Genomic DNA, 12,642 nt, shown 5'->3' with positions numbered 1-12,642 from the left:
GATGCAATGGAAAGCTCCTTCCTGTTAATCAAAACACAGTTGGTGCATCTGAGATGATTTTAAATAATTGCACTTCGCTTATTTGATTTGAGCTTAATTGTCGCCTTCTAATCTCATTCCCGTTCCAGCCGACCGGATGAACCGACTGCAGACTGCACTCGCGAGTTCCCAGCAGTTCCAGCACATGTTTGATGAACTCAGGACCTGGCTGGATGACAAAAGGTGCCAGCAAGCCCAGAGCCAACCGATTTCTGCTAAACTGGAGAGGCTGCAGAGCCAAATCCAGGAGCAAGAAGAGTTCCAGAAGAGCCTCAACCAACACAGCGGCTCCTACGAGATGATTGTGGCCGAGGGAGAATCTTTGCTGCTCTCGGTCCAGCCTGGGGAGGAGAAGACCACTCTGCAGAACCAGCTGGTCAGCCTGAAAACACACTGGGAGGAGCTCAGCAAGCAGGCTGCTGACAGACACTCCAAGCTCAAGGACTGCTTGCAGAAGGCTCAGAAGTACCAGCGGCACGCGGAGGATCTCCTGCCCTGGGTGGAGGACTGCAAGGCAAGGATGGCAGAGCTGGAGGTAACCCTGGATCCAGTGCAGCTGGAGGCCACTCTTCTGAGGTCAAAGGCCATGCTGAGTGATGTGGAGAAGCGCCGGTCCCTGCTGGAGATGCTCAACAGCGCTGCCGACATCCTGATTGACGCTTCCCAAACCGACGAGGACGACATCCGGGATGAGAAGGCCGGCATCAACCAGAAGATGGATGCCATCACAGAAGAGCTGCAAACCAAGACTGGCTCCATTGAAGAAATGTCCCAGAGGCTCAAGGAGTTCCAGGAGAGCTTCAAGAACATCGAGAAGAAGCTGGAAGGGGCGAAGCACCAGCTGGAGATCTACGATGCCCTGGGGCCACAAGCCTGCAGCAACAAGAATTTGGAGAAGCTCAAGACACAGCAGGAGGTGCTGCAGGCCCTGGAGCCACAAGTGGATTATCTGAAAAACCTCACTCAAGGTCTGGTAGAAGATGCTCCAGACGGATCCGACTGCTCCCAGCTCTTAAGCCAAGCTGAGGTGGCTCAGCAGGACTTCAAGGCTGTGAAGCAGAAAGTCAATGACTGCTGTGCACTCATGGAAAACAAGCTGGAAGGGATCGGCCAGTTCAACAGCAGGGTCAGGGAGATGTTCTCCCAGCTGGCAGACCTGGATGATGAGCTGGACAGCATGAGCCCCATAGGGAGGGACTCTGACAGCCTCCAGTCCCAGGCCGAGGACGTCCGCGCCTTCCTGGGCAAGCTCCACCAGCTGAGATCCGACATTGCATCCTCCGAGAGCGAGTGCAAGAAGATGCTGGAGGACGAGGGCAGCCCTGACTTGCTGGGGCTGAAGCGGGAGCTGGAGACACTGAGCAAGCAGTGCAGCAAGCTGACAGAGAGGGGCAGGAACCGGCAGGAGCAGGTGGAGACGACGCTGTCCCGCGTCGAGGACTTCTACAGCCGCCTGAAGGAGCTGAGCCACATGACCACGGCGGCCGAGGAGAACGAGGCCTTGCAGTGGGTGGTGGGGACAGAGGTGGAAACCATCAACCAGCAGCTGGCAGACTTCAAGGTCAGTTTGATTCCATGGCGGTTTTGGTTTTTCTTTAAAGTGGGGTTCGGCACTTGAAGGTGGTGTGGTTTTTTGTGGGCTTCAAGCCGTGGCGTCTTCGTTGTTTGTTGCTGTGATGTGAGTGGGTTTGCAGTGAAATATCCTTGCTCTGGAGGGTGTGAAATCCTGCTGGTGGACTTGATACTCTGTGGTGAAAAGGTGTGGAAAGATTTTGGGGTTGGGCAGGAAAATCCCTGTTCTCCTGGTGATGTGTGATGTTGGCGTGCCAGCACCTCGTGGGCTGGTAGAGGTGGGTGGCATTTAGATTTTGGGGGAGGAAAGGAGGGATTTGAGTCCGTCTGAGCTGTGAATTTAAGAGTGTAGTCCGGATCAGATCATCCTGTGGGTCTGCCTCTGCCTGGCCCCCCACTCCTGCTTGCTGTTCGCTCCATCTGGGTCACTTATTGCGTCCATTTTGGGATCCTTGGGTACAAAAAGAGCCACAGATAAACTGTGAGACGAGGAGTGTGCCCAGGGAGTAAAACCAAGGTGAAGTTTTATGTGGACTGTTCACATTTCCAGCAAGGAGCTGATGGAGACCATCAAGACTTGAGAGAGGGAAGAGTGTGAGTGTGTTTGATGCATTTCCATACAGTGTTATGGTGTCGGGTCATGCTGTTACACTACATTAATTACATTAATACGGCTCAGAAGTTCTCTTGCTGTGAAACTTCTATTCCTGATGTGCTCAGGAGCTGATGATTGGGCTGATTTACATCTGGCTGCTCGTTTCCTGGTGTTAATGGGGGGGCGGGAGGGAGAAGCAGTTTTACAGCCATTTACTTTTCATCTCATGGCTAATTGATCCCGTTCCACCACTTGAGCAGCTGTGTGAAACCTTCACCAGGACAAGGTGTTTCTGGTTTTGGGGGATGCCTATCCAAAAAAAAACCCTGGAATTGTATTTGTAGGACAAACTCAACCTCACCTGATGGTGTTGCTTGTGTCGGGCAGTTTGCTTTGAGCGAAGATGGGAAGGATTTAAATTCATCATTAAACACCACAGAGTCACTTGGAACAAATATATCCAGAAAGGAGTTTTTAGTCCTTAAAATCAGTGAACGTTTCCTGCAGAGCAAGGGATTATTCCCAGCTGAGTAGCTCTCATTAGGAACAATGACAAAACCCAGACTGGGCAGGAGCAGCTTAACCCACCGTGGGCTTTGCACATGGTCCACAGCTCAGTGACCTTGAGGATGACCCTTCAAGGCATGGGTGACCCGAGCCAAGGGGGTTTGGGGGTCCGAGGTGTCCTTACCAGGAGTCATTCGTTGGCCATCGAGGCCACGCAGTGCAGCTGGGGCCTCTGTGGGTGGGAAAGTGAAAGTTGCAGCCGTGGTGGGAAGGTTTTGGCTGGGAACGAAATGGGGGAGAAGCACGAGGGGTGGATGGAGCAATCGTGGTTACAGCAGCATTCCTTCATTCCTCCATTCCTCCTTTCCCCCTTTCCTCCATTCCTGCCGTGCACGGTTCATCCCGGGAACGGGGATTTTTGCACAAATCCCAAAGCTGATCTTGGCAAAGCTTCGCCTTCTGGTCCTCTCTAAGAGAAATACAACCCCAGATCCTGATCTGCACGTGGAAGGGCATCAGCAGGGCCTGGAGGGAGAGCTGTGGAAAAGCCTGGCTCGTGCTCTGTGGGGAGCTCGGGGGGCTTCTCTTGGTTGCGCCAGGCTTTTGTTTCCCAATAAATTCTCTCTCTAAGACAATATCACACCTCTTGCCCTCCTTGGATTGCAAACCAGGGGCGTGCCCGGAGCGTCCTGGTGGAGCAGAGGAGCTCCTCATCCTGGCAGTGCTCCGGGGGGAGGATGGGGTGACGGATGGGGTGACGGATGGGGTGACGGGGGCTCTCCGGGAGCGGTCGCGCTCTGTCTGTCCAGAAGGCTCAAATGCAGGCAGATATTATGTCTTGAGGCATTAATTTTAATGAACATCTGTGTAAATGAGATGCAAATTAGGCATGGCCCCGGGGCTCCAGGCAAGTTGCCAATGGAGCCCTGACAAAGGTGGGCACTTCTGGACTCATTGTGTCCAGATTTTAATAAAGAGGATCCATTGAAGGCTCTGGTGGAGGCTGGGAACGGGTGACTTTGGAAGCAGCTTATGTTTGAAGCTTCCCGTGTATTTTTCTTTTCCCTCGAACTTGCCCCAAAAGGCCACAACCTCCTTAACTTTTGGAAAGCTGCCATCCGTGCATTTCCTCTCTCCCCCGCCAGCCCCTTTCCCAGGTCACAGAGGGACTAATCCTGGCTTTGGGATGGATGAGCCCTCTCCTGCTGTAAGTTTTCCTCCTGGCTGGGTTCCTCCGAGGCGGGAGGCTGGGAAGCAGCTGTCGGATCGTGCTCAGGGGGAAGCTTTGTTTGCAGGAGGGGTTTTGGTTCAGCGAGCGGAAGCGATTTTGGGGACGGACCCTCACCAGCTTCCACGGCCATCAGAAGCCAGGAGGACGATCCAGGGTGGAGCTGGAGTACAGGGAGTGCAGGAAATCCAGTCAGGATTGTAAGAAACCCATCTGGAGGAGACTTTAAGGGGTCATCGGATTCAGCCCTGAGTTTTCTGGTGAGATCAAGTGCAGCTGAAAGGCATTTCTGTGGTTTGGAGCCTGTGCTTATATGGACATCCCGATGAATCGCTTCGGATCCAGCTGTGCCACAGGAGAAATAACACGGGTTTAGCTCATGTTAAGCTGTCAGAGCGAAGGAACCTCATCTTTAACTCCTGATCTCCAGCAGGAGTTTAACCCAAGTGGCTCTCGTTCCATTGCTGCCTCTCCGAGGAGCCCCTTTTTTGTATAAAAAGGAGTTAAAAGTTGGGAGAATCTTTGCACTGAGCTTCACATGGCCAAGTTGGGCTCTTCAGCATGAGGGACAAGTGCTGGGCACCAGCAAGAGCTGCTCGTAGGAGTTTCCAGGCTGGGGCACTTCTTCCCCCTCCACTGTCTCTGCTGTCAGCTCAGGTTTCTCAAAGCTTACGCTGATATTAAATTTTAATGACTGGAATCAAATGAGCTACAGTTGAGATGTTACTAAACATAACAGCCCCGTGGATTCAGTTTGGCAAACAGCAGAATTCCCCAGGGATATTTGATTCCCCAGGTACAGATGAGACGGGGGGGTCACTCATGTGAAGCCATAGGGGCTTTCTCCATTGCTTTATCTCCAGCATCAGCAACCCCTGATCAGCTGGAAAACCCCAAGTGAGAACCCTTCACCCCAAAAATCGTGAAACTCATGGGACAAAGCTTGTGCTGCTCAGCGTGAGTGGTTCATCCTCCTTCCCACGCTGAAGAAGCAGAGGTGAGGTTTGCTGGCTGGGAGCAGAGGTGCCAGAAAGCCCCAGGCGTGGGCTCGTCCTGTCTGGCCAAAGAGCACCCATCAGCCTGGGCCACGGAGCTGATGGAGTCACATTCCTGGGTGTTTTGGGGGAGACATCTGTGCTGGGCTAGCTTGGCCTCCTGGCTAAGCAAGCTTAAGCCTGGCTTTTGTTTTTCTTTTCCACGGTGGGTTTTGAACTTGGGTTTCAAAGCGTGGCTTGTGCTTGGCGTTGGCAGTTCTGAGCTGGGACCCTCTTTGGTTCACGGTGCTGTTTTTGGACAAATTCTTAACGCTGCCACATTTCACCTACGAGGCAGAGCGTTAATGCTCAGCCCTGGCTCAGAGGTGCTGGCAGGGATTTTTGGGCTCTCTACCTTACAGTGGTCAGAAGTGAAGATCCTGGTGCCTCCCCAGTCATGGGTGAGAAGGGACAGGGACACCTTCCACTATCCTAGGGTGCTCCAAGCCCCGTCCAACCTGTCCTTGGGCACCTCCAGGAATGGGGCAGCCACAGCTTCTCTGGACCTTTACTCCAGCAAAGAATCTCAGCTGCATCATGCCAGGGTGCTCTGCTTTGCTGGGGACGCTTTGTCCCCGTGAGGACGATGAGAGCAGGATCACCCCTGCGTTCCCCCTGAGCTGTGCTCAACAGCCACAAGGGATTTCTGCGAGGATCCGGAGCGCTTCCCCCAAAATGAAACCCGAAGAGTCGCCGTCATGTTGGGTCACGTTGGGTGGGTGCAGGTGCAGTTGGCTGGAGGGGGGGGGACACCTGGTGACGTGTCCATGGGCTGGTGGCTCCCGCTGTCACCACAGCTGAGCTCGGCAGCGCTGGGGCATGGCACAGGAATGTGGCGAGCCGGGACCTGCCGCAGCTGGCACAGCCGAGCTGTTTATCCAGGATCTCTCGCCTCCCAGAGTTAATTAAACCCCACCCTGGAGAGGAGGGAGGAGCAGGAGGGGGTCTCCCTCATCCAGCCTTCGGTGGGTGATGGCTTTGCCAAGGCAGCAGAGGGAAGGGATGGGATTTCGGGCTCCTGCCTCTCCTCCTGGCATTTTTGGGGAGGTTTTTTTTGAAACTGGAGTTGCTCAATGTGGTGAACTCTGGCTCTGCTGTGTCACACCAATAAAGGTTTAGTGCTGGATGATGAAGAGGGGGGAGGGAGAATCCCTAGACAGCAATAACTGAAGCCTCGGTTTTATTTTAGAGCAGGTCAGGTCGGCCAGGGCCCGCGCAGCCGTTGTGCCTCCAGCACCCTCTTTGTCTGCTTCAATGAGAAAAAAAAAAAATCAGGAAAGAAATCCCGGGAGTGGTGATGCAGTGAGTGAGGCCCAAACCAGAATTACTCATGTGGCCATTCCCGTGCTGCTGCCTGACGCTGCTCCCTGGGGAAGGCAGCAGTTATCCAGGGCTGGGGAGCCCACGAACCCTCCCGTGCCCTCCTCCTGCCCCTCTGCATGGCTGGGGGATGTCAGCTTCTCTCAGCACTTCATTTATGACTCATAATTGCCCCAACCTTTCCACCAGGGAGCTGAGTCAACGGTGCTGTCCGAAGTGCCACAGGTGCCCCTAACTGCTGCCTGCTGTCCCTGGGTTTGTGCCAGGTGTCCCTGCCTGAGGGTGCCGGTTTTGGAGAGGCGGCTGCCAACTGGTGTGACCTCGTCGTGTCCCCTGCATGAGCCACTGAGGCAGGGAGAGATGTGGGATGGGGACGTGACTGCCCAGCATCCTGCACTTTCACCTCGGATATTTTGCAGGAGGATCAAAGTTTGGGTTTCTCCCCGGAAGTTTTGTCCCGTTTAGGTTTGCAGCTTGTGCTCCCCAGCGGTCCCTGGGTGACCTTCCTTTGTAGGGTGATCTCAAGGGTCTTTTCCAGCCTCACTGGTTTTGTGGTTCTCTCTCCAGGATTGGCAGCTCTGCTGCTGCCACTGCAGAACCGCTCTTGAAGGTCAGAGAATGGTTTGGGTTGGAAGAGACCTTAAAGATCATCTCATTCCAACCCTCCTAAGGAGGGCAGAGAGGAAAAGCAGCATCCCATTTTGGGATTGCTGGGCTGAACTGGAGAGCAGGAGTGACTCCATGTGCTGGTGGCACAAGGCATTGACACCAAAGCATTGACACTCAAAGCCTTGATTTCTGGAGGCAGCGGGACAGTGATCCTTAGCCAGCACAAGTGGCCACACAGGCGATGCCCGAGCGCCCAGCCCACACCCCCGGGGTGGCTTTTTTGGGCACTCCACACCCCACCAAACAGCCAAGCCCCCATAGCTGGGGGTGCCTGGCCAGCAGGTGGGCGAGGGGAGGTGGGCTTCTGAGAACGGGATGTGGCAGGCAAGGCACACTCTGCCACTTGCTGTGCCCCAGCCTGGCCGAGGGTATTTTTAACCCTTCTGTGCCCCCGGAGGAATGTGTGCGGCTCCCGACAGTCGTGGAGTTGGGAGCAGCTGGGTGGGACTGGGCTGGGAGTGGGGACAGGCTGCGTGACGGTGTCTTCTCGTTGAACGCTTTCCAGACCTACTTAAAGTATCTCTGGCTTGTATTTTCAGCATCAGCAGCACACGCAGAAATGCCTCCTCTCTGACAGCTGTTAAGCTGCCTTAAAGGCACCATCTCCCCTCGCTGGGGAAGGGGATGATAAACGGGGAGGGGTGATAAGCACGGGCTGTACTGGGTGACAGGGCTGTCACCGAGCCTGGCTGGGGCGAGTGGCCCAAGCTGCAGAGCCCTGGTGGGGCTGGGTGCGTTGCGGACCTGGCGATCTCGTGCCTGCACAAGAGGCACGGGGAGCACAAGCAGCCCGGGCAGCCTCCTCACTCCTCGGGAGTGAATTTTAGCACTGGGGGAGACTTTTTAGCACGGAGGGAAAAGCCCTGGAGCTCCTCCTGCCCGGAGGGAACGCTGCCAGTGTGCTGGTTCATCAGCAAGCCGCGGGTGGGCTTTGACCTTGACGTGTCAGCAGGAGGCACAGGCACTTCCCCGAACCCGAGAACAAGAGCGAATTAAGCCAAGAGTTGCTGAGATCGACCAAATCATAGCGAGGCTTTTATTTAATTTTTTTTTTTTTCTCCCCTCCTTTTCTTTTCTTGACCGTGGAACAATCAGGCTGTGATCAAATGGTGCCTTTCAGGAGCTGCTGTGGCTCAGTGCTCCAAAAGCCACCCACTTGCAGATGCTTTGGTGACCCTGCCAGGTCTGAGCTGAGGGAGGTGGCCGGAGGAATGTCCCCTCTCCGGAGCACTCGTTAGCTGGTGGTGATGACACTTCGAAGTGTTTCCAGGAGATACTAAAAATACCGGCTTTGCATAAGACCAGGAGAGCTGAGGATCCGAGGGAGGAGGAGATGGGAAGCTTTTTGTCTGCAAAGGACTGAGCAGAGGAGGGAAGAGGAGCCTGGTCCCGGCAGGATGCAGCCGTGGAGTTGGGGGGATCCGTGGGGACATTCCCATCACCCACAGCATCCAAGCGAGGACTGGGAAGGGAGGGACTGTGGCCCCTGGGTCTGGAGCAAGCAGGGAAGGACTCAGGCCGGGATTAGTCACTGCAGCCTTTCAGGAACAATTGCCAATTCTCCTGCTGAAGGAGTGGTTTAAATGTCTCCCATGCAGAGGATTCTCCGGATGGTAACACACTTACCTCACTTCCTAAAGAGCCTCGGAGCACTTTATTAATCACCCCATCCCTGCTGTCCCCCTTTGCTCTGGGGAGCAGCTTCTGCGGTTCGTGGGCAGTGGGATGCCCGGAGAGCCCAGGGTGCTTCAATGGAGCAGCTGAGGACAGAAATGGGCATTTCAGCAGCTTTCACCTCCTGGCCACGCGGGCCCTGGCACGTGGCTCTACCTTTGTCTCTCAGTCCCATCTCAGGTTGCTGCCAGGGAGTTTTGGGGCGCTCTGTGCACGAAGATGGGGTTCCATGGGAACGCTGAACGCCGTGGGGCTGCGCCTGAGCGCTGCTGCAACACGTGGGCTCCAGGCTTCGTTCGGGAGAATTATTTATACCAACATCTATATTAGCTGCCTTGCAGGGAAAGCGCTGCGGTGCAGCTCCTGCACTCTTGGAAGAGCAAAATAAATTTAATTATTTTTCTTTTTTTTACGGCGCTCGCTGCAGCTGTGCGTCCAAAGTGCAGGAGGTTTCTCTGGGAGTTTGGGTTTTAACCTCTTCCTAAAACTTTCCCCGTGGAAAGGTGCAGACCCCCACGGAGCCTGCCGAGGTTTCCTCCCACAGCCCTGCGGAGGAGAGTCCCGAATTAACAGGCTCCAGGTTCCAAATGGCTGATTTAAAGATGTGCTGGCTCCCTGCATCCCCAGCAGCTGTAGCCTTTGAAGAGGGATTGAGTGGTGGCAGAGCGCTGATGTGAGATTGGTTTGAAGTCAGCTGTGAGCCAGAGGGATGAGGGAGCACCCAGCGCGGCACAGCGGGGTGGGAATAGCCCCGGTGCTCCCGCCTGGAGCAGGCGCTGGAATGGCAATCACAAAGGTTTGGGAAAAGGGATGAGTGAGGAGGAGAGCAAGAGGGAAAGAAACCCCTCTGACTTTCTGACAAACGCAGCAAAGGCTTTAAAAAACATGAATCCTCTGCTCAAAATCCCAGCGCAGCCTAAAGCGCCGTTTCTAAGGGAGATTTTGTGAGTGCTTGATTTGGCTTTGTGCTTTTATTGCAGTGTCTGAGGGAGGGTGAAATGCACCCTGAGTCCTTCTGTTGGGCTGGAGACTCTTGGGGTTATCCACTCTGCCTGGCTTGGATGTGGCACAGTGTTCCAGCCCAGTGGTGACACTTGTGGAGTCAGACATGGGAGGCACAGTGACCCACACGAAGTCAGACACGGGGGACAGGCTGCCCAGGGAAGCTGTGGCTGCCCCATCCCTCAAGGCCAGGTTGGAGCAGTCTGGTCTAGTGGAAGATGATTTTACTGTCCTTCCAACACAAACTATTCTATGATTTTACGATGTGGGCAGCAAGACCAGCAGGGACAAAGCTCACAGTGCCAAGCCAGGAGCTCTCCTACATCCACCCTGCACTCCTAGGCCAGGAGGGCACCAAGGTGAAGTTTAAAGAAGCTTTGAGGGCGAAGAAGACCCCTGGTTGCACCCCGATCTCATAAATGATGCGTCCATCAGAGATCTCGACCTGTCTCTGAGCTCTCTCGCTCGTCTCATAACACAGGTCCCTCGCTTCCAGCTGCTGAGATGCATTAAAAGAAAGCTAAAAATACCTTGGTGTCCAAATAGTGCTGTGCCATGTAAACAGTGGCGGCAGCGGTGGCAGGATGTAGCACAGCCGCAAGCAGGGTGACATCAGCCCGTGACGGGGACAGCACGCGTCCCCACGCACCGGGGCTGGTGGCCTTATGAGGAAAGCTTGAAACCAGCAGGTTCAGGAGACAAATGGGGATGCTCCTACTTGGAGAAGGTCTTGGAAAACCTCCGGGTGGGTTTTGGCTTGAGGGTGTTTTACTTGCAGGATGTGACCAGGTCTGGAGTGGGTGACGGGAGCTGTTTGTGGGAGGTTTGGGGACTGAGCAAAAGCCAAATGAGGGGGTCTTGGTGGTCACTTGGAAACACCTGAAAGGACGAAAATTCACCCATCCATTGCACTGACACAAAGCCCCAGCAAAGCCCTGACCTTGCAATTCCCAGCATTGGTTGGCTCCTGTCCCCATCGCTGGGGTGGCACTTGGAGGCTTAAAGCCGTGATTTGGGGAACCTGCAAGAGTTCTGGCTGGGATCTTCGGGCCAGGCACAGCAGGTTTCCAACTGGCTTCCATCCCTGCCCAATATTTCCCCGATGGTTTTAGAAACTGTTGGAAGGGGGGGGGGATGTGTCGGGAGGAAGACTCGGCTCGCTCCTGGCACGTGACTCGGTGAGGAAATGGGAAAGAATTTCTGGCTGTGAAAAACGGGGCAGCTCCACGTCGAGAGAGCGAGAGAGAGAGAGAGAGAGAGAGAGAGGGAGGGAGAGATCGTTCCTTCTTCGCAGTGGAACAAAAAAGCCTCCGCGCCCCAGCCCGGATGCCTGGGATTCCTGGCGGAGGGGCCCCGGAGCGGTAACGGTGCAGCTCCGCCAGCTCCCGGCCAAGGTGGCAGCGGGCGGCGTGGCCGGAGCTCTGGCACGGCACCGTTGTCCTCTTGTTGTTTCAGCTGCTCTGGATTAAAAGCAGGGACCAGGAGCTGCGGTGTCCCCCAGCAAGGGGAAAAATCCAGGCGTTGGGACACTCTGGCAGTGTCGGCAGCTGGGGCTGGAGGAGGTTGCAGGGCTGAATGTCCGGCTGTCTGTCCGGGAGGGCTCGGGGGGACGTGGAGGGGACATGCCCTGGGTGGGCAGAGGGGGCTGTTTGGAATTCCCACTCCCTGCCCGCCTCCTGCTCTTTTCCTTGGTTATATTTAATGGTGGGGAAAGGGGGTTCCGAAGGTTTCCCGCTGTGCGAACGTCTCCATCCGAGGAGCACTTTGGGCCGTTTAATGGGCAATTCCCCCCGAACCCTCCCCTTCCACAAAACATCCGTTCCCATCTCTCCGAAAGCAAAACAAAGCTTTGGGAATGCGCTGCCGGGACATGGGGATGAAGGGTCTGAGGGCTTGGGGATGTGGAAGCTGGGCTCCCACCACAGCCACACCATGACTTTGGCCAAGCCTCAGTGTTTTCAGGATGGCAATGCATCAAAAAATATCCAGGGTTTCATCTTCCTTGCCTGCGGCTCACCATGGCCAGGTGGGAGGGCTTTTGGTGAAGCTGTGGCACAGCAAAGAGCAGAACGAGGTCCTTTTCTCCCGGTGTTGGTGCTTTTGGAGTGCAATGCTGCACGTTTTTCTGTATTGCACACCTTGTATTTTTATCCCGATGCCATAATTCATCCCAAAGTAGCAGGCCGGGTGGCTGGTGGGGCGGGTTGTTGCCTGGAGATGCGTGGAGGCTGTTCCCAACCCTCCTGTTTTCTCTCCCAAGTCTGTGACTTCCCTCAGCATCACTTCGCAGCGGTGATTCACGCGCCCGGCTGCCTCCCTCCCCACTTCCAATGTTCCCCATCTCTTAAACCCAAGGGTTTTGGGGGAGGAAAAGAGGGTGACAGGACTCAGGTTGCTGCCCTAGAGTTGGGGCTATAAAAAATCACGGTTTTTAGGATAAAGAGCCTGCAGTGGTTGAGGGGAACGGTGGCAAGTTGCGGGTGGCTTTTTGGCAGAGCGGTGGGGAAGGTAAAATTGGTACTTTGGGGGTGTTTCGGGTGGGCTCCTCCGGTGATTTAAAAACTCGGTTCTTTGTGCGAGGGCGGGTGTGAGGAGCAGCGAGACCCGATGTGTGTGGGGGGGGGGTGTCCGCAATCCCCCTCCCAGCGCCGGCTCGGGGAACAGCGGACAAAGGGCCGGGGGAGCGGGGCCGGTGGCGGGGGGAGCCGGAGCCGGAGCCGCCGCCGAGCCAGGGCGTTGCTGCTCTTTGTCGGGGGCTGCCGCCTCCCCCCGGAGGAGGGGCCATCCCCGGCGGGGCGGGCGGGGACCACCCCCGCGCCGCCACCGAGCATCCCCCCCGTTCCCCGGCCGGGTCGCGCTCCGGTCCCCCCTTCCCGGGGCCGGTGGGGGGGTCGGCGCGGGAGGGGTGCGGGAGGCACCGCGGCGCTCGGGGAGGGGGCGGCCCCGGCGCTGCCGCCCCGCCCCGCGGCACCGCCCCCCGCCCGCCCCCGCGTCCCCCCGCC

At 56.0% G+C, this 12,642-nt stretch overlaps 1 protein-coding gene across 25 annotated transcripts in view; it reads left to right on the top strand.

Annotated features, from left to right (window-relative positions):
- MACF1 (microtubule actin crosslinking factor 1) overlaps nt 1-12,642 on the top strand; it is a 128,877-nt gene that overhangs the window by 78,470 nt on the left and 37,765 nt on the right. For all 25 annotated transcript variants that reach the window (XM_042015687.1, XM_042015689.1, XM_042015694.1 and 22 more), the window contains one exon: nt 129-1,600. In XM_042015687.1, coding sequence (XP_041871621.1) covers nt 129-1,600 — 1,472 coding nt within the window. The remainder of the gene's footprint in view (nt 1-128; nt 1,601-12,642) is intronic.

This window comes from Corvus kubaryi, unplaced genomic scaffold (assembly GCF_017639235.1).
Source record: "Corvus kubaryi isolate FWS band 111438036 unplaced genomic scaffold, C.kubaryi_AGA036_p1.0 split3-37304, whole genome shotgun sequence".
Lineage (NCBI taxonomy): Eukaryota > Metazoa > Chordata > Aves > Passeriformes > Corvidae > Corvus > Corvus kubaryi.
The sequence above is the reverse complement of the archived record's forward strand: the minus strand, read 5'-3'. Positions and strand labels throughout refer to the sequence as shown.